The sequence below is a fragment of the Manis javanica genome, chromosome 7, assembly GCF_040802235.1.
Source record: "Manis javanica isolate MJ-LG chromosome 7, MJ_LKY, whole genome shotgun sequence".
Taxonomy (NCBI): domain Eukaryota; kingdom Metazoa; phylum Chordata; class Mammalia; order Pholidota; family Manidae; genus Manis; species Manis javanica.
Genome location: NC_133162.1, coordinates 31,408,803 through 31,431,590, shown reverse-complemented (window position 1 = coordinate 31,431,590; position 22,788 = coordinate 31,408,803). Strand labels below are relative to the sequence as shown.

Genomic DNA, 22,788 nt, shown 5'->3' with positions numbered 1-22,788 from the left:
CCACACATTGTCATTTAATCCTCTTGCTTTTGGTGTGGTACACACTGTCTCAGTGTTGTCTGCTCTCCCCTTTTCATAGATTCTGTTTTACTTTTCTGCAGAGAATATGCCTCTGGACTTCTGCACTGGTGGGGAATAACAGTTACCTAGCATGATGGAGTGGGGAAGGGAATCTTAGCATCTAACCAGAATTCAAGGAGCTTTCTCCAAATTTGTTTAATTTAGCTTTCTCCTCCCTTCCCATTCATAGTTGCTTGGTGCTACCAGTTTGAAGGCTTTTGAAGTGAGTTCTTAGCTTTCCCCACAATCTGCTTGGGATTAAGTTTTCTTGGGTCTGCAAGGTTTATTTACTACTTATCTTCTGAACATCTGCATTTTCTTGGTATTGTCACCTCTCCTGTATCCATTGTTAATTTTTCTTTAAGGGCTTCCTATACATTTGTCATGTTTTAAATGTTTCCCTTCTCCAGTCTTCTTTCTTAACTGTATTAACAAAATATTTATATTTGTTTCTTTGTAGATTTTATTGTTGACAGATACTTCTCCTGTATCACATTATTTCCTTTTTAGTTGTTTTTTTCTTGTGGAAATTTGGTTTTGCTGAAGTACTTGAAACTTTTTATCCAAAAAGGGTACATATGTAGTATATTCTCTGCATCTTTGCATATCTAAAATTGTGTTTTTCCCTCATATATTAGAGTTTTCCTGGGTACAGAAGTAATTCTTGGGTTAATCCTTTTCCCTCAGAAATCTATAAATATTATTCCATTGTCTCCTAGTATTTGGAATTGTGAGTAAAATGTTGTTTAATTCAAGTTGGTATTGCTGATGAAAAATCAAATACATTTGGTTTTTGGTAGCATTTCACTTTTATCTTTTACACTAAAAAATTTTACTAGGATAAGTTCTAATAACCTTGCTTGGCATTTGGGGAGCTTTTGATTTTGAAAATTGAAGTCTTTTTTAAAAACTTCTTTTATCTTGTTTTCAAAATCATTATTTCTCCTTCATCTACTTTGTTCTCTCTTTCGTGGCAGTATGTTATTTTCAGGATGTGATCTCGGGTCTTAACTGAGATTGCCAATTATTACTTGTTTTTTTTCTAAGCTCTCCCCTTTTTCCTGCAATAACTTTAATATAGTCACTGTTTTTTGAAAATGGGGGAGAGGTTTCTCTGAGTGTTCAGAGTATTTTCCCTTTTTTGAGCTACTGCATCTAGTGATGTTCTGCCTGCTCATCTTTTCTGTCAGTAGTTGGGATGAATTCTTAGCGAATAAACCAAGATTTTCTCATTTTTTTAGTAAGAAGAAGGGGGAAAGTTACATGTAATTTTTTCTCATAGCTTAGAGGTCCTTATTTACATGTATGGAGAAAGCACAACACTCTTTAAGCAGAAGAATATAGCCATGGATATAGGAAGATTTATCTTTGTTCAGAAATAATTTCCTCTTTACATATTTCTTGATAGCTGGTGCTAGCAACTCCCAACTCTGTCTGGCCTCCGGACCCAGCTCAAAGCTCTGGATTTTATTCTCTTCCTCCTCATACCTCAGCCTGAGCTTTTTTTTACTCCAAAGGGCTCCACATGATCTTTCTCTCCCTAGGTATGTAAAGGGGAAGGAGTGGGTGGAATTATGTCCTGCATTTCCGTGTGTAGGGCATAATACATAGATACTCATAATTGGCTGAATGAACATCCCCCAGTGGATTTCCTCTTTGAAATTGGTGCTTGGCAGAGTCAGGGTTTGTTTTCATTCTTCTCTTTGGATCATGTCCCACTAAACACCTTGCCATATGTATATGGAATGTTTTTCTAGTTTATAGCCCCTCTGTGGGATGGGCTTTCTTTATTAAATTTTTTCATTTATGTTTCAATGGGCAGTTGGGGGAGGGGAGAAATCAAATGGTTTAAGTTGCCATCTTGATGCAGGAAACTCCCTAGGTTACTTTAAAGGGCCAGTCATACTTCATACAAATGGTGTTATTTCAAGGGTCAGTGACATGTTGGTGGTCTTGTGAAGTAATAGTACATCTGTAGAAAGTAGCAGTTTAAATGGGAGATTTAAGATAAGTCATCTTTGTTGGTGGTGTAGAGATTGGACTATATGAAAAGAGCATTAACTAATAGGTTGGAAGATGAAAATTATAATTCTTCTTTCCTTTTTTTATGTCATGCGAGATACTCACAACATAACAAATTTTTTGCCTATAGGTAGCAACCCTAGTATAATTTGCTACCAAGTATCTTTGCTTCCACATACTACAGATTGAACATAAAGACAAAATAGATTCTCCAAACTTAAAATTTGAGGGTAAATAACAAATCCCAAACTACCTAAAATATACAAACTACCCTAATATTGTATTATATATGCCATATATGAAATGTAAGAAATGTTGGCATTCAACATTAATTACTTAGTAGTTATCAAACTTAAGAAAGAGCTAAGTGAATTTCTCAAAAAGGTGGTCCCTTTTATCAAATTGTTTTGCTTATGAAGAAGGAACATGCACTTTAGTGGGTGAAGTTTGTGGTATCAGTTTTGGCTGCCATGCATCCTACTTAATTATTTTCTATTCTTTGTGTACTAGAAGGATGAGGTTGCTGGATGGTCAGATCTAAGTAATGTATTAATAATAAATGTCATGCCTCATCCTTTAGATTGCAGGTTATAGTCCATGGTTTTGAATCGTTAGCAAAGCTCCCATCAAAATAACTCATTCATAGTAGGTTATTTATTAGTAAGTGTTAGTTTACTGAGTTATTTAAAAATCATATTTTTATACTGATTGTTGGACTTTGGGATATGTTGTAATAAATATTTTAAATTGTGTAGATAATTTTGAAATGGAATTATGGTGGTTAGAAATAATATAAAAATCTAATTTTTTAGCATTGCACATATATTTTTGGACACATGTAATATCATAATAAGAAGCAATTTGCTGTTTGCAATGAAATCCATGATACTATTGCCTCTTGATTATATACAGTAATGCAAAAACTTGGGTATTGATCCAGAATGACCACAATATGGTATTCTGGCAAACAGAGAAGGACCATTACTGGGTATGCTTAAAAAGTTTCACATGTTTGGATTCTACCCTCAGAATCTGGTATGGTGCAAACGTCATAGGTGATTATGACACTTGTCACTGTTGAGAATGTGACACTGTGTAAATCATCTCAGTTGGAGTATCTACCAGGTATCACGGAACTTTTTTCTAGCCATTTATTATTTTTCTCACTTTTGAAGAGAAAGTTTTTACATTTAGCTTTAAATAATATAGTAAAAAAAAAGTAAATAAAATTTACTTAATTAGACATAATATGTAAAAGAAATTCAGTAAACTGGTACCCTTCTAATGAAGTCATTATCAGTTTAACATAAAGAAGAATATTGACGAATGTGTCTTAGACCTAACCAAAAGTACCATGCTTGAGAAATATTAAAAGGGCTAAAGGAGTATAAATATAAACTTAGAGGGATAAAGGAGTATAAATATAAACTTCAGTTATAAAGTGAAAAAGTCACAGGGTTGAAAAGTACAGCATAGGAAATAAGAGTTTAAAAGGGGGGGGATCTCTTAATATGTAGTGATTTAATTTGATTATATTCCCTCAAAGGATTTCTAAAACATTGAAGTTCCTAGTTATTTCAATTAATTGAAAATTAAAGCTGAGACCTTTTTATAAACATTATGGTTGAAGGTTCAAGTGATTTACACTTTTCTTTTTCTAGTTTTATCTATTATTTGTATACATATTTAAGATCAGAAAATTAAGAAAATGTTGTTATATTTCTACTATCGAAACTTCACTAATTCGATTTCAATCTCACCAGTATATTGTGACATCTTATTACTTTACTACTTTTATTCCTCTGCAGTTTGAATCATAGTGTCTCATACATGGTAATCACATAAAATGATGGTGGCTACAATTTGTATAGCACTTTACGGGATACTGTTACATATGTTTTCTCATTTAATCTTCACAACAACCCTGTGAAAGAGGGGAAGTACTAATTTATTTCTATTTTTCTCCACTTGTAGATGGAGAAATTAAGACACAGAGATTGAGGCTTGTCTAGAGTAACACAGACAAGTAAGTGTTTGAATTAATGGAGGCACGTACATTAGGTGGGTACACAGAATGGGTGCATTCTGATATGGCAAGGATTTCCTTGTTGCCATATGCCTGAGTTCTATGGATAAAAAGCCAGTTGAATGGTGGGGAACCAGAAAGGTAGTAGGGGTGGCCTTGAGCAATACCACGGAGAATGGACTCTACCTTTTAATCTCTTCTTTTTTCTTTGTTTAATCAGTTAGTAATGATAACTTGAGAGAGCAGATGTCTTTTTGGTGTTGTTAAATGAAAACTTTTATTTTAAACATCAGTGGCCCCTGAGGCACTAAGGAAATAGAAAATCTGGAGAGAAGTCAGTTGAAATTTTCAAAGTAATGGCTATGGTATCCGCTAAACAAGTGAGAATGTTAATGTGTGTAATTGGAACCACATGTGTGTAACTGGAACTAGTTTTTATGGTTCTTACTAAGATATTAAATATTCTTGTTTAAAAATTATTGTATCAACTTAATATAAAAAAAACTTTGGGCTTAAGGGCACTTACCCAATTGTGGTTTCTTTAGATGAAGAAACTGTGGTGCAGAGAAATTTGAAGCTTACCCAGTGTCACAGAGCAGAGCTGGAAGTAAAGCTTCTATTTCCTGATTTCCAGATTGGTGTTATTTATACTTCAAACTATTACTTCTTGGTAAGCTGTTCCTAAAATACTTAAGAGACCTTTTATATCTTTTATTTATTTGTTTGATCAACATTCTTACTTTGTGTCAAAATGAATTTAAAAATACAAAATTTACCTATACTTTTGTGATGAAAATTTCAACTCTGTTTGATTTTAGGTGAGTTAATTTGGGAAAAATCCTGGTATTTTGAAGATGTCTCAGCACAGTATTGTTTCCTGTTTAAATTACAAGTAACTTCAGGAGTTTTGAGAAAAAAAGAAATTGGGATTTTTTTGTTAAATCATGCCATCTGAACAGAAACAGTTACTGTTTGATGAAAAACAAACTACGTACATGAAAAATGAGATAGTTGATGCTATCAGATCAGTACTTAAACCGAAAATTTCAGAAAATAATATTCATTATGAACTAAAAAACATGAAAATCGATTTGCCGAAGATAAATATTCCAAGTGAAGTCCTGTTGAAACATGAAGTTGACAAATACAGAAAATTATTTCAGCTTAAGCCACAGACTGCAAGAAAATCTGTCAATATAAAGACTGTAAGCTGTATAGAGGAGTGTATGTTGCTCCATAATTCTAAGAGAAGTGAAGAGGAGAGTTTAAAAATGTCTGCAAAAATACTCAATTTCAACTGTTCAAAATGCCGAGATAGCATTCGCTATAGCCCAAATGATTTGCAGAAACATTTTCAAATGTGGCACCATGGTGAATTACCTTCATATCCTTGTGAAATGTGCAATTTTTCAGCAAATGACTTCCAGGTATTTAAACAACACAGACGAACACATAGAAGCACTTTAGTAAAATGTGACATTTGTAACAACGAAATTGTATATACTTTACTAGACTTGACAAAACATTTTACATCCACACATTGTGTTAATGGTAATTTTCAATGTGAAAAGTGCAAATTCTCCACTCAAGATGTTGGCACATTTGTTCAGCACATTCATAGACATAATGAAAGCCATTATAAATGTGGTAAGTGCCATCATGTATGTGTTACCAAAGGAGAGCTTCAGAAGCACCTTCATGGTCATTCTGGCACATTTCCCTTTACTTGTCAATATTGTAGCTATGGTGTCACTAAGAGAGAGCATCTTATAAGACATGTTATAACTTTGCACAAAGAACATTTATATGCAAAAGAAAAACTGGAAAAAGACATAAATGAAAAAAGGATGGCAAAGACTTCAGCAGGACTTAAGCTAATACTGAAAAGATACAAAATAGGTGCATCAAGGAAGACATTCTGGAAACAAAAGAAAATCAACAATGGAAGTGACAGATGTATAGAAAAAAACAGTCAAGTGCTTAAAAAGGTGAACAACACACAAGCTAAATCTGAAGACCACAGTCATCTTGTTCAAGAACATTTAAATGAAGAAAAAGATGAAAGACTGCATTGTGAGAATAATGATAAACCTGCGGAGTTAGAATCTGAAAAGCCAACTCTTCTGTCTACTGCGCAAAGTAATAGAGATGAATCAGAGGGATCAGGTTTTACTTCAGGTTTCTTGAAGACTGTTGTGCAAGGACCTACAGTATTAACAGTGAAAAATAATAGAATAACAATTCCTGCTAACTATAGTGCTAAGTTTATGGGCTTTAAGATGGTGGATGGAAAACAGCATATTGTAATAAAACTGTTGCCTACTAATAAACAGAATTTATATTCACCGGGCTCACAGTCAGGTGCTGCAAAAGACAGTACTGCTAATTTGCAGCCCCAGACTTTGGACACCACTGGATTTTTAACAGGAGTAACAGCTGAGTTAAGTGACACAGTTTACATGAAAACAACAACTCCATTTTCATGTTCATCTCCTTTATTTTCAGGGAAAGTAACATCAGGAAAAGAAATGACTTTGCTATCGCAAATGAGTAAGATGCTTCAAACAGTGGAAGATGAAAAAAGTGTATCTTCCTTGCCAACATCAGAATTCGTTACCATATCAGGGAATTTGACCACAAAAGCTGAAACAAGAGACAGTGTTGACTTACAGGGAAGCGGTATTACTCAGAGTCATCCTGAGGTATCAGGTACTGCCATTAAAAGTCCAGATAAAGTCAGCTGTAATACCAAACCAAATGCATACAACAGTGGAGATATGCACAACTACTGCATTAATTATGTCAACTCTGAGTCACCTGTTGAATCTTCCAACCAAGGATCATTACCTTTTCATAATTACTCCAAAATGAATAATTCTAATAAATGCCATAGGTTTTCAGGAACAGCTGTGTGTGAAAACCCTCAAAGAGAATTTTCATCAAGCAAGACAGTTGTTCAACAACCAATAAATGAATCATTTTTATCACTAGTGAGGAAGGAGAGCTCAAATCCAGATAGCCTGGTAACATCTATTAGCTTTTCACATACTAAAGATGGAACTTTTAAAGCTCAAGCTGAAATTAAAGAACATTGTGTTTCAGAAGGACAGAACATTGATGGACAAAACCTATATACCAATGAAAGTAAAAATTTAGAGAGCAAGAGCGGAAAGTCTAAGTGGAATGACATTTCTAGTGATGAGTCACTTGTGATGCCTAGAATCACATCTGTTTTTTCTCTCCAGAGCAAACAGGCATCAGAATTTTTGCCACCTGAAGTAAACCAGTTACTTCAGGATGTACTAAATGTAAAATCTGATGTAAAACAAGACCCTAGTAACGATCCAAATAATGACCTGCCACTTCGTTGTGACCAGTCATTTCAGAAACATGCTGGAGAAGGCAAAATAGTTGATTCTTCAAAAGACTTCAAAATACAAGGCGTCATCCCAGTTCCACCTGGTAGTGTGGGGATTAATGTGCCTACACATGATCTGAATTTAAAATGTAGTGGAAAAGAAAAACAAGTGATGTCAGTGTCAAAGGAGGTGAGAGATTCAGAGAAGAAACCTAGAATTTCAGGGATTGGCACATTACTTAAGACTCAGTCAGATGCAATAATAACACAGCAGCTTGTAAAAGACAAACTACGAGCTACTACACAAAATTTAGGTTCTTTACACAGGCAGACTCCACTTCTAAATTCAGAACCAAAGAAAGCTATATTTGTTCAGACTCCAAAAGGCTTTTTTGTACCATTGCATTTTGCTAACAAGCCTGGACTACATGTTGTTTCAGGAAGCCCACTTCCGTTCGTTAATACACAAGGTGTACCTGCTTCTCTTCTTTTAAACAAGAAACCTGGGATGATTTTAACATTTAATAACGGGAAACTTGAAGGTGTTTCCACTGTCAAAACTGAGAATGCTTCAGCTTGTGGAACTACAACTAAGGAGCCTTGCACACCTTTTTTAAAGGTAGAACCAAACGGTAATTGTCTGACACCTGCACTTTGTTCTAGCATTGGCAGTTGTTTGAGCATGAAAAGTAGCTCAGAAAATACTTTGCCATTAAAAGGCCCTTACGTTATTAAAACATCAGCAGGTTCTTCAGTGAAAGCTGTTCCTACACCTAACATAACATCTGAGCATCTGGGCACTAAGTTGGGTATCTTGGATTCAGGAAAACAGCAGGATGAAATTTTTCCAAAACCACATCTTTATACCCTCTTGCCTGATGGCAAACAAGCTGTTTTTTTCAAGTGTGTGATGCCAAATAAGACTGAGCTGCTTAAGCCTAAATTAGTCCAAAGTAGTTCTTACTATCAAAATATACAGCCAAAGAAACCTGAAGGAACACCACAAAAAATATTGCTGAAAATCTTTAATCCTGTGTTGAATGTGACTGCTGCTAATCTATCAGTAAGCAACTCTGCATCCTTATTGCAGAAAGACAGTGTACCATCTAGTCACACTACAAGAGGAGAACAGAAAGAGCCAGAATCTTCTAGAGATGCCTTACCCTTGCTAGATATGATGCCAGCAAATGAAATTGTGATAACTTCTGCAACATGCCCAGAATCTTCGGAGCAGCCAGTGTGTATCGGTGACCATTCAGAAGCCAGGGTATTAAGGTGCAAAACAAATTGTACAATTGAAAGAAGCTTCAATAGAAAAAAGACGTCCAAAAAAAATTTTTCAAGAATAAAAACTCATGTAAGAAGTAACGATTCTGAAACTGCCTTCGTATCTAGAAACAGAAACTGCAAACGAAAGTGTAGGGATAGTTACCAAGAACCTCCAAGAAAAAAAGCAACATTACATAGAAAGTGTAAAGAAAAGGCTAAACCTGAAGCCGTCCCTGATTCACTTGGATTTAGCAGACCTAGGCTTTCAAAAGATACAGTCAGAATTTTACAGCTTTTCCCCTTTAGTTCTAAACAGCTTGTGAAATGTCCTAGAAGAAACCAACCAGTTGTAGTTTTGAATCATCCTGATGCAGATGCACCAGAAGTAGCAAATGTAATGAAAACTATTGCGAAATATAATGGACGTGTACTTAAAGTTTCATTGTCAAAAAGAACTATCAATGCTCTACTGAAACCAGTTTGTTGTAACCCTTCTAAAACAGCTTATGATGACTTTCCCAAGAGGCACCAACCATTTAAACCTGTTAGTTCTGTGAAAGAAAGATTTGTGCTAAAACTAACACTCAAAAAGACAAGTAAAAACAATTATCAGATTGTGAAAACTACCTCTGAAAATGTTCTGAAGGCTAAATTTAACTGTTGGTTTTGTGGTAGAGTATTTGACAATCAGGATGCTTGGGCTGGTCATGGGCAGAGACATTTAATGGAAGCTACTCGTGATTGGAATATATTAGAGTAATTTACTGTAATTACCAAGGAAAAGAAAAGTAAAATTATCTTAAAAGAAAACAGTGGGTTGAATTACCTTCATGCAGACATTTTCTACTTCAATATAGTACCTGAAATTAAACATTTAAAAATTGGTTATATTTCCCTGGAAGAGCAGAAGTTTTATGTGTGATATTTGAAAATGCTATCACTGCATACATGTTTTGAAAGAAACTAATCACAGCACAGATGTACCTTGACCTAATTTTTTTAAATGTGTTGTGAAGTTAGGGCTAAAGAAAATTTTGATGAAACAGTTCTCCCAATTTAGTTCTTTAGTGACTTAATAGAGGGTAATGGCTAACAGCCCCATACCCTCTCTTCCTCCACCAGCCTTATAAATCTGTAGAGTATAGCTCCTCTGCAGATGGAGAGCTCTTTCACCATGGGGCTGAAGAAGTTTCTCATCATTTGTGAAGATAAACCAGGCGAGCTTGGGTAAAGAACTTACTCTCCATCTGCTAAATATATATAGTTTTTTGGAAGGGTATTACGCTCCTTTGAGAGTGCATTTAACTCAATACAGTTAACACCTCATGATGTTTGAAAAGAATTTTTGACATTTGACAAGTAAATATTTCTCTTTTAAGTTGTATATATGTCAAATTGGAACACCCTTTCAAGATAATTTGTTTTTTCTAAATGAAGCATTGCAGTACATGGTAATCTCAAGAGAAGAACTAAACTCTCTTGGTTGAGTTTTGAATTCCAGTCAAAGAACTTGAACATTTTCCTGAATTTGATTACATTTCTAGAGAGCCTTTGGCAGAAAATGATACTTTTTTTATTTTAATTTTTATTTCCTACAGATCAAACGGCCATTTTTTTTCTTGGTTGCCTTCCCTTTAAAAAAGTGGAACATAGGAGCACTTCAAGGGAATGGCTTTTCTCGAAAATAAAAATTATTCTACAGAAACAATATTTTGAAGCAAGATTAGCAAAGCAAATATATTTTTGCATCTGTGTTTAATTACTATCTGAAAATGTCCACATTGTGACAAACCATTTTTGTCAGCAACTTTTCAATATGTCTGGCAACCCAACACAGACTTTTTACTGATTGTTGGTAGTTGAAAATGAAGAAGCATTAAATACTGCTCTCAGTGGCAGTGCATGAACGTCAGGACAGTTTCCTAGGGGATATGCCCAATTGATAAGAGTTTTAAAATGGATATTTTGGTGATAACAGAATCATCTATTTAAACTTTTCACCATGTGAGTTTGGTTAAAATTTTCTTGGGTCATTGTATAATGGAGATTTTGTATTACAAAATTCTACATCATTTTTTGTTACATTGTTACTATGAGTGTGAAGGGACATTTTCATTGAAAACTTCAGGGCTTCTTTTCTGTATATAACAGAATTTAAACCTGTACATATTTTTGTATCTTTCAGTTATGTAAATTTTGCACAGAAACTTTTGACATAAAAAGCTTATTTTCTTTCAGTTCAGTTCTGTGCATGCACTAATAAAACGCTTAATTTAAAAGGAATATATGAGACTTTACCCACGTTATTTTCTTGGTTTTTATTTTAGATGTACAGTTTTCTTTTTCTGGGTAAACTCATTTTTCAGGGATTGAACACTATTGTTAGCAAGTGCCTCAAAGATGTGAAACAGTTTACATATGTCAACTGTAACAGTAGGTCCCAAATGGGGCCATTCTCCCAGTAGTTCTATTTTAAAGAAAGCCATACACATACATGCTTCAAGCTGTCTTGCTATGCACATTATACGTGTACTGTTTTTGTGCAGTTTGTCTACTTTCCTAGTGAAGTATTTTTTGTATAAAACCTGTTATAATTGTGTTTATTAAATTGAGCCTAAGAATGGAGTTGATTGCAAATACACAGTATATATTAATAATGTATATGGTGTTTAAAGAATGGTAAGCATTGTTAACTTCTGTTATGAATGTTTTCAATTAAATTTATCTTAAGTTTGTGTTTACACAATTTTTTTTTTACTGTGCTAAAATTGAGGATTTTATTTAATGGGAAATACTTAGATTTCAAAGTTTATTTTAATACTAGTCAACTATGCAAAATAAAGTGTGGGGTTTTTTCCCCCTTAAAATCATAGGTGAAATTTTATTTGAAAATGGTGACATTTACCATAGTTTTACTGTGGCTGTGCTGTTAAGGAAAGGCATAAAGAAGCTTAGGCTCTCCACTACCCTAACTGCAATAAAACCGATACACTATTGTTATGGTTCGAGCTATTATTATGCATCACCTTCAGTGAAAATAGAAGGAATTATCTTGCCAATGTTTACAGCACTATAAAAATAAATTTCAGAATAGCCATAGCCATCCAGTAAAAATGTTTTTTACTTTGAGATTGATACTTTTTTCCTGAAAGTTTTTTAAAAAGCTAATTTAAAAAGCTTCATGCCTCAGATATTCTAATTAGTGCCTTTTCTGATTTTATTAATTTAGGTTATTCTGAAAGAGGCAAACCTGCTTGGAGCCTCTTCATTGCCAGAGCCAAAAAATCAAAAAACAAAGCCTTCTGTTCTTTTCTGTCTTCCTGGCTGAAACTGAGCTAAAGATGGCTCTCAAAAATATGAATATTCAGTAGTTTGAGGTTCTAATTACAACTGGAAGAATTACTTTAATTTTTGTAATCCAGCTTCTGGGTCAGGAATTGATTTCATAGTTTTCTATTTGTCCACCTCCACTGAAATGAGCCTAACTGTTCGGCATTCACTTAAATAGTTTAATTTTCTGCATTTAATAGCAGAGATGGAACTGTAATCGTTTTCTATAAAAAAATTTTGTTTTACTAAGGGGTCAGCAGAGTTTCTCAGTGAAGTGTCAGGTAGTAAATAACTTTGTAGGTCATTTAGTCTGTCATAACAACTCTATCATAATGCAGAAGAAGCCATCGCTAATACCTAACTGAATGAGGATGCCTGTGTTCTAATAAAACTTCATTTTAAAAATGGGCAGTGGGCTGAATGACCTGTCAAATAGTTTACCAACTCCTTTAATTCTCTCAAAGGTCTGCTCTTCGAGTGGGATTTTTCTTAACAGAAGTTTGATAATTTTTTATTATGTATGCCAACTGTGTAAATTTACCAAGTATAAAAACAAGTTACCAATGTAGACACGTTTAAAAGTTGAAGAGAAATGTGATGGAAAGGGTTACTGGTAAAGTAGTAGGTCATTTGTGTGCTAAGGTTAATGCTATTTACAGAGGAATTAAAAATGAGATCAAACAATTGCTGTGAGCATTTGTGTCCATTACATGAGAAATAGATACTAGTTCTTTAAGTGATTTGAAATAGCTGTTCAGAAAAAGTAATATAGTTCTTGGGATGGGTGAGAGTGGAGGTACAGTGTAAACAATATTGTTTATTTCCATACAGCTGACTTTTTTTTTTTTATTTAAGTGATTCCTTTCCACTATTGACATCTGCTTACTGAACTTGGGATATGTCCCATTTATGTTGGGGTATTGACCCTGTTCCTTGCCTTGACTATTTTTTAGGATCCATATTTTCAGCAAAGTGCCTTGAATTCCATTGGGGATCTTATCTGTTGAAACTTGCTGGGGGAATTTTCAGGGCATTTTTCTTGCTAGTTAAGAGTATAGCATTAGAAAAATTTCTCTGTAATGGAGAGTTAAAATATGATCAGCCTACTTGATTTTGGTGTTAATTGTTGCTTCCCTTACTAACTGGACAATTGAGAAATAGTATTTTTGGAAGAGATGTTTTGTTTGATAAAGTCTACTTTGAATTGTTTTTTGAGTGGTTCTCTGTCTAGAAGGTCTGTTAATAAATGCCCAAAATTTAAGACCTTGCTTTAAAAAGTGAGTATTATTGTTATGGCAGTGTAAAAGTTTGAGTAAATAGTGTAGGAAAAATGTTAACATAGTGTACATCAATTTTAAAAATCATGATCTTAGTCAATGCCAAGAATGTGCTTATCATAAAATAGTTATTCATAGTAAAGGCATTTTGAGTATGTTAAAAGAAGAATTCTTTTCTTAATACATAAGAGGCCTTCAACCAAAAGTGAAGGTTGTTATGTTCAGGTTGCACCCCAAATTGCTGCTTTCAAACTAAGGAATGAAACACAGATACTCAATATTATAAATTATTTCATCAGTTGTCGCCAAGGTAAAAGAACAGGAAAGCAAAATGAAAAACTTAGGGAGAAACCAAAATATTATTTGTAAATGACCCAATTTCAATATTTTAAGGATTGAAAGGAGTACACTGAAAATCAGTTGGGAAACAATAAAAGACCTATTTATACTAAGAGCCACAACATATCTGTGAAGCTGCCAAAAGAAAAACCACAAAACCTAACTGGGAGGTAAACAAGTTTCTGGGTGTAAGATGAAATATAGTTTGGTAGATTGCATTTTCCATACCTGTGTCCCATTAAGTAGGTGGTGGCAGTTGGTTAGTGGTTGCCCATTTCCCCACTCTCAACTCCTGTAATGTAAAGAGAAATAAGGCAGGGCAGCTACTGAATTGTGCGGTCCCCCTTCCTTACACAGCTCTGTTGTGAAATATGTGCTCTGGTGAACTTTCACAGCTTATATCTCTCCCAGCTTTCTGGGGTCAAAGAGCTGTCCTATGTACATTTAGCAGCTGGTGAACATTAGCAGGTCCCATATTCTGATTCTTACTATGAAAGATCCATACTGGAGGTGACATTCTCCCCCTGTGCCCTACCCCATCCCCCCAAATAGCTACTCAGCAGAGGATATGGGGGACATTTAATGAAGAGCCAGTTTCCCAACCCTGCCACCCCCCACTCCTCACCTCCCTGCCCATTGAACCCCTCTAGCACAGAGGCAAAGAGGTTCTGTTCAGGGGAGGGTTGTAGTGAGTTTCAAAGTCTTGACAACACACTGCCAATTATAAGGGGCCTGACTTTATACCCCAGAACAATGTTGAAAACGAGCAATGAACTAGCAACTAATGGAGGCTAACAGTTGCTAGTGATATCAGTAGATACCAGCCAGAAGCTTAGAGACAAAAAGTCCGGATAAAACCACAGATATCCTTTGTGATCAGAAAGAGTGTCCATGCTCAAGGCTGCAGCCACATAGGAATAACCAGAGAGGGAACTTCTGAACTTTAAGTCCCTGACTGAATGTAGGGAAAGACTTGTAAACTCCATAAATAGTGAAAGCAGTCTCCAAGCCACCAGCAAATCCAATGGCAAAGGATTCAAATTTCATTTATTTGGGGGCTTAAGCACACCTCTCTCTGATCAACCAGTGGCTGATCACTAAATGGTGATTCAAAAATAACCCTCAGGAAGTCAGACTTACTGATAAAAATTAGGGGAAACAAGTTGAGCAGGAACATCACTGCACACTGTGGGGGGGAAATAGACTGAATTAGTGCAGCCAAGTCACTAAATACACAAAGTCCAAAAATGAGGGAGGAGGACCAGTATGCAGAGATGCTACAATGTAATTTAAATGCCCAGTATTCAATACAGAATTAAGAGCCATTCAAAGATTTAGGATAAGTGTGACACTTAGGAAGAAGCAGGCAATAGAAACATTAATTTATACTAGAGAATAAATATTAAACAGCTACTATATGTTTGAAGACCTAAAGACGTCAGATTTAAGGAATTAAAGTATACTGACAATGTTTCTTTAAATAGAAAATAGAAATTACTTTTAAAAAGAACTAAATGAAAATTCTGGAGTTGGAAGGTATAAGCAGAGTGAAAATTTTACTAGAGACACAGCAGATTTGAGCTGGCAGAGGAATCAGTAAACCTGAATATAGATTGATAGAGATTATGAAATCTGAAGCAAAATAAAAAATGAAAAGATAAGATGGTGATAAAAAAGTATAAAGAGAATCTTAGAAGATATTCTAGAACTGATCTATTCCATCTAGTTTAGATTAATATCAACTTAATTTCAATATAAACAAAAACTTTTCCATATATAATTCCATTCCTCCCAATGCTGTTATTGTCACAAGTATATCTCTAAATTGTGTGTCCATCAATGTAGATTTATAAATACTGCTTTATGCATTTGTCTTTTAAATTAGGGCATAAAAGTTACAAATAAACACATTTACTCTGTCTTATAATTACCTGTTTGTGTTAAATTTACCTATATTTACCTATGCTGGTGTCTGGTGTTAAAATGTATGTACCACATATTACTATATGTTATCAGTTCTTTATTTGTGTGGACTTGAGTTGCTATCGAGTGTTCTTTCAGCCTCAAAGACTCCCTTTGAAATTTCTTTGTATAACAGTCTTAACAATGTTTATCTGGAGTGTCTTAATTTTTCCTTCCTTTTGGAAGGATAGTTTTGTTGAATATAGATTTCCTCGTTCATAGTGTTTTCCATTCAGCACTTTGGCTATATCATCTCACTGCCTTCTGGCCTTCATAGCTTCTGGTGAGAAATCATCTATTAATCTTATTAAGGATTCCTTGTATGTGTTGAGTCACCTTTGGTGCTTTCAAGAGTCTCTGTCTTTCCACAGTTTGATTATGATATGTCTAAGTGACATATCTTTGAGTTTACCCTATTTGGAGTTCTTAGAGCCTGTGGGTTGGTAGATTAATATTTTTCATCAAATTTAGGAAGTTATTACTCTTCAAATATTATTTCTGATGCTTTCTTTTTTCTCTGTACTTTTGAGACACATGTATATGCTGTTTTGCTTGATGGTGTCCCACAGGTGTCTGAGGATCTGTTCTTTCTCTTCAATTTTTTGTTTTTCTTTCTGTTCCTCAAACTGGCCATCATCTGATCTATAAGTTCACAGATTTTGTCTTTTGCCTGCTCAAACCTGTTGCTGAGCTCTTCTGGTGAATTTTTCATTTTAATTACTGTATTTTTCAACTCTATAATTGAAAATTCTGGAATTAAAAGTTCTTTTTGTAACTTCTATTTATTTATATTCCCTATTGGTTGAGACATCATTCTCTTTTTGTTCTTTAAACATGGTTTTCTATAGCTCTCTGAACATATTTTAAATAGCTAAATTAAAGTTTTTGTTTAGAAAATCCAGTGCCCGGGCTTTCTCAGGATTACTATTGATTGCTTTTTTTTCCCCTGTGAGTGGACCATATTTTCCTCTTTCTTTGCATGCTTTGTAATTTTTTTTTAAAACAAGACGTTTAAAATAATGTGGTAAATCTGAAAATCAGATTATTTATCTTCTCCCCACCCTTTCCCCAGGTTTACTTGCTGCTACAAGTTGTTGTTTGTCTAGTAATTTTTCTGAACTAATTCTGTAAAGTCTGTATCCTTTGTCATGTGTATCTCTGTTATGTTAGCTTAATGGTCAGCTCATGATTGGATGCATTTCCTTAAACACCTAGGATGAAAAATTCACCCAGTGTTTGCCAACTGTGTGTTTGTGTTTTTGTGATGCACCTTCAGTACTCAGCCAGGCAGTTTACAACTCTGCCTTGGCCTTTGGCAGAGCCTTAGAGTCACTCAGCGGTGACAGTTTAGGGCCTTCTTAGATCTTTCCTTCACACACAGCCCTGTCCTTGCATGTGGCCCTCTAGATTCTCAGGAATATGCTGTAGCTTGACAAAGGCCTCATGGATATCTCACTGCCCACACTTTCCTCCCTGGTTAGTCTTGCCTCAAATGTAACCTATCACCTCAGGTGGCAGCAACCAAGGCATTTGCCTGTTAATGTTTTCAACACTGTCCCTAGGTAGCAGCTTTAGCTCTGGGCCAAGTTCAAGTCTGGTAAAATCTAGTCTGGTCAAAACAAAAACAGAAAGCCACTGGAATGGTCAAGGCAAATCACTATAATTCTTTATGGATGAGATTATTCTATTCCCTCTGTTACCAGGAGTGAGAGCTTTTATCTTAAGGCTACTGTTAACATCAGACTTAAAGGTGAAAGACTAAAAACTTTCCCCTTAAGGTCAGGAACAAGAATGGATGTCCACTCTCACTGCTTCTACCCAACAGTGTACTGATGGTTCTAGTCAGGGCAATTTGGCAAATAAAAGAAAGAAAAGTATTCAAATGGGAAAGAAAGAACTAAAAAATCTCTGTTTTTAGATGATATAATCTTGTATATGGAAAATTCTAAGGAATCCACTAAAATAAAAAACTACAAACTCACAACTAATAAAAGATCAGCAAGAGTGCAGAATACAAGATCAATGGGAAAATCAGTTTACTTTTCTATGTTAGCAATACTGCCCTAAAGTGATATTAAGAAAAAAAACTTCATTTATAGTGGCATCTAAAGGAATAAAGTACTTAGAAATAAGTTTGATCAAAGAAATGCAAGGCTTTTACAGGGAAAGTACAAATCATTTTTGAAATAAGTTAAAGAAGACCAAAATAAATGTAAAGACATCCCATGTTAATGGATTAGAAGACTTAATATTGTGAAGATGGCAACACTGCCCAAACAGATCACAGATTCAAGGTAGTCCCTGTCAAAATTCCAGCTGCCGTTTTTTTTTTTCCAGAAATTGACACTACTCTGAAATTTATATGGAAATGCAAGGGATTCAGAATAGCCAAAACAATTTGATAGAAGAATAGAGTTGGAAAATTAACATTTCCCCATTTCAAAACTTACTACAAAGTGATTATAATCAAGATGGTGTAGTACTGACATAAGAATAGAAATATAGTCAATGGACTAGAATTGAGAGTCCAGAAATAGACCCATATATTAATGGTCAATTGATTTTTTACTGGAATGCCAGGACAATTCATTGTGTAAGGAATAGTCTTAACAAATGCTGCTGGCATAACAACAAGTGATGGAAAAGAAAGTGCAAAAGAATGTTGGACACCTACTTCATACCATGCATAAAACTTAAAAGTGGATCAAAGACCTAAATGTTAGAGATAAGATGATGAAAATATATTAGAAAGAAACATAAGTGTAAGTCTTTGTGACTTTGGATTATAGAATAATTTCTTAAGACGTCAAGAGCATAAGCAATCAAAGTAGATAAATTAGAATTCACTAAAATGAAATATTTGTGTTTCAAAGAACTCAAGAAAGTTAAAAGATAACTCACAGAATGGGAGAAAATATTTCCAAATTGTATATCTGACATGGTAACTGTACCCAGAATATCTAAAATTGATTACAAAATGGTCAAGGGATTTGAATAAATGTTTCATGAATGAAGGTATACAAAAATAGCTCATAACCGCTTGAAAAGATGCTTAACATCTTTAGTCATTAGGGAAATACAAAACAACCACAATGAGATACTACTACATACCCTTTAGGATGGGTATGGTAATAAAGAGGGAAGATAAGTGCTGGTAGTATGAGAAACAGAAACACACACATTATTGGTTGGTATGTTAAATTGAGCAGTCACTTTGGAAAACAGTTGGGCATTCCATCAAACTGTTAAACATCATTACTGTATGATACAGCAGTTACACTTCTAGATAATATATCCAAAAGATGTAAAAAACACATCCACTTAAAAACTTGTACACAGTTTTATAACAGTGTTAGTCATAATAGCCAAAAGTAGAAGCAACTCAAATGTCCACAGCTAATGAATGGGCAAACAGAATATGGTATATATTTATAATATTATTCAGCAATAAAAGAAATGGAGTACTTATACATGCTATAACATGGATGAACCTTGAAAATATGCTAACTGAAAGAAGCCAGTCACAAAGGACCACATATTGTATGATTCCATTCATATAAAATGTCAAGAGTATGCAGATCTATAGAGAAAATAGACTAGTGGTTGACTAGGATGGAGATAGGTTGAAGAGTGAAGAATGTCTGTTTATCAGTATGGAATTTCTTTTTAAGGTGAGAATAGTCTGAACAGATTGCAGTGATGGTTGCACAACTCTGAATGTAGCAAAATGCACTGAATTGTGTAGTTTTAAGTGGATGAATTTCATGGTATATGAATTACATCTCAATAATGCCATTAAAATTAACAACGAGTCAAAGTTGCTTAACTGTTAGAAGGGGTAAATTGGATATTAAGGAATATAGAAATGGCAAATGCAGGAATCAACTATTTCTAGGACAGAAGAATAAACAAGAAACTAAGCACTTAAACAGGACTCCTCAACCCTTAGTCTGAGATTTAGGCATTATTGAAGTTGTAGCTGCCACAAGTACATTCATCCTGCTGATGATAGTGAAAAAATTCGCTAGAGGGTGCAGACCTGAGCTGGTCTGTAGGTAGTCAAAATTCAGTGGCTGTGAATTGCATTGGAGGGTGCTGGTGAGCTAGAGTTGGTCTACTATAAACAGCCTGCTAAGTGCTAAAGAAACTCCCTGGAAGGTGCTGGCAACCTTGAACTGGTTCACAAGTAGCTGCCCAAGAGAGTGGCAGAGGAACTTACTAGAGGATGTGGCCAAGCTAGAGCCTCTAGGGTGGCTGAGGGAGAAATTTGCTGGTGAGCACTGGTGGGCTGGAGCCAGTTAACAAGAAACTAACCTGGAAGGCAGCAGAAAAGCTCGGTGTAGGATGCATATGCCAGAAGTTTTCTGCCAACAGTGGTGGGCTAGATGGCTGAGGAACTCACTGGTGAGTCATTGTCACTAGGCTTCTCTAATCCACTGATAGGAAAAAAAACTGGAACAAGGAAGGATATCTCTATCATCTGTCTATTGTGTATCTATATCTATAGGCAGCACCCTTACTGACTGCCCATATTCTAACTCAATGGATGCTATGTTCTGTTAACTTTATCCTCAGCTGTGAGTCAAGCCCTGTAGACTGACACCCTGACTTGCCAATTGTTATGATCTCCCTGTCTTCTGACTTAAGTGTTGCTATCAATGTGCCAGGGTTTGTCTAGACCCATGATATTCCCCCAGTTTCTGTTAGTACAGGGTACCTAATTCTTCAATTTCCTTTAGGATTTATTCTTTTTCTCCCTCAGTAGGCCTAGGACATCCATAGCTGGTTCATGCTGCAAGTTAACATTAGTTATTGTGTTAGCAGCTAGGACAAGAAGTGGGGGCATATCATGAGGGGTATTTCTGTAACCTTGCAGGGAATAGGTCTCTGCAGTGTCTTCCCACACAGGCACAGTGTTAATTCTTAATCAGAGGGGGCACCTCTGCAGACTCTGTGAGCTCATTAGAGTCTTGGAAGCCAAATAATTGGTGGCTTTCACCACCAGTGATGGATTCACCACCATTCATCCCCACATACATGCATCCCATCCATCAGGGTGTCAGGTTTTCTGAACTAGAACTCTGACCCTGTCATAACAGACTGTCTTGGTTTAGCATTTAATTATCTTTGCAGCTCAGCAATTCTATTAAATCCTGAGTTTGGTCTTCAGCTTTTTCTTTTCTCCCACTGCAGGAGATTAGCAATTGGGTTGCCACATTGTACCAGGGATGGTCCACGCCTCAAATACCCCCGGGATGGGGGTCTACACTGCCAGCTGGGTGGTGAGTAATCTTGTCCAAAGAGCCCATCTTACTGCCTAACTTTCTTGGACTTCTCCTTGGACTAACTCTTTCAGTGGGGTTTTCTGGGAAGAAGATGTTGAGATGGAGGTTGGAGTGCAAGATGTTTGTTGGGCAGAAATGCCTGGGAAAAAATGAAGGAGAGGGAGCAAGTCTAAGAAAAGCTAGCAGATCATAATGCAGGTATAATACAGGAGAAAGAAGAGGGGTAGTGAGTGGAAACAGGATTGGCTATAAAGAGCCTCAGACTACATGTGTTGCTGATAAAGTCAGCTAATCCAGTGGATGCTTCAGGTCAAAGACTATCAGTTAGAGGAATTTCATGATGGGCAGAAATGGCCAGCTTGAGGGCTTCCTAGAAAGAGCATAGACCTGGCTTTAAACTTAAGGCAGATTCTGAAGCACTAACAGCCAAAGGCTGTCAGCTAAACTGTACTTCTCACAGCTGCCAGGTTTTTCTTGTTAGGAGATCCAAACAATGTACCTCCATGGCTGCCACACTGGGGACAATGTCAAGTAGAGTGACATTCATGTAACTGGAGTCCCAGAAAGGAAGGAGGATAGGAAAAATATTTGAAGAAATAATGATCAATTTTTTTTTCTAAATTTGATGAAAATTATAAATCCAAAGATCCAAGAACCAATGTGAAGCTCAAGCAGGAAAAGCCATACCAAACCATCACATTCTCATAATAACAAGTTATAAAGATAAAATTTTGACAGCAGCCAGAGAAAAACACTTTATATGTTAAGCATAAAAAAATAAGAAGTATTGCAGATGTATCATCAGAAACTACACAAGCCAGAAGACAGTGGAGTATCTTCAAGGTACTAAAGAGAAGAAATCATCCTAGAATGTTGTTATCAAATGAACTTATCCTTTAGAAATGAAGATAAAACAAAGACAATTTTCTGTAAGAGAAGTTTAAGATAATTATCACCATCAAAATTGAACTATCTTAAATGTTAAGAGAAATTATTAGGTGGAAGGAAAATGATACCAGATGGATATTTGGTCTATGCAAAGGAATTAAGAACACTGAAAATGATGAATAAACAAGTAATATAAAAGACTTTTCCCTCTTTAATTCCTTTTAAGGATAATTAAATATTTAAAGCAAAAAATAACAGGGTTCTATAACATGTACAACTTAACATATTATAAAAAATAACAGGGTTTATAAAATGTGTAACAGCATAAAGGCAGGGAAGGGGAAATCAAGGTATATTGTACTTGAAGGTAAACTTCTAAACAAAAGAGTATATTGTAAACACTAGAGCAACTATTAAGAGAACAAAGAAATACAACTAATAAGTCAATAGTGAAGATAGATTTAAAAAACCTCAACCTACCAGAAGGCAGGACAAAAACAAAGCAAAACAGGAAAAACAGGTGAGTTAATATAGAAAAAAAATAGAAATAGTCTTCAAACCAATCATGTCACTAATTACATTAAATATAAATGGTGCAAATGCTGTGATTAAAAGTCAGAGATCATTAGGATAAAAAAAGTAGACTTCATAACAAAAAAATATTGCTAGGGATAAAGAGGAATACTTCTTAGTGATAATGAAATTCATTTATTAATAAGACATAACAATCCTCAAGGTTTATGTACATAGTACCTAAGCTTCAATATCTATGAAACAAAACTGACAGAATTACAAAGAAAAATCCACAAATTCACAATTATAGCTAGACATTTCAACACCTCTCAGTAACTGATAGAACACCTAGGCAAAAAAGATCAGTAAGGAAATAGAAGACTTGAGCAATACTACCAATCAACTTGAGTTAAATGACTTTCATAGAACACTCCACTCTGTACCTTATTTATAAGCACC

General features: G+C 35.2%; 1 protein-coding gene across 24 annotated transcripts in view; it reads left to right on the top strand.

The window, feature by feature from the left end:
• The window catches only part of ZNF518A (zinc finger protein 518A), a 114,786-nt gene that overhangs the window by 31,517 nt on the left and 60,481 nt on the right, over window positions 1–22,788 (top strand). For 11 of the 24 annotated variants that reach the window (XR_012133097.1, XR_012133099.1, XR_012133101.1 and 8 more), the window contains exons 3-5: window positions 4,057–4,108; window positions 4,654–4,778; window positions 20,837–20,925. Coding sequence is in view for 9 of the 24 variants with exons in the window: in XM_073240615.1 (XP_073096716.1) it covers window positions 5,053–9,495 (4,443 nt within the window). In the remaining 15 variants the exon portion in view is untranslated. The other 13 variants (XM_017674974.3, XM_017674997.3, XM_037015648.2 and 10 more) reach the window with 4 other exon arrangements.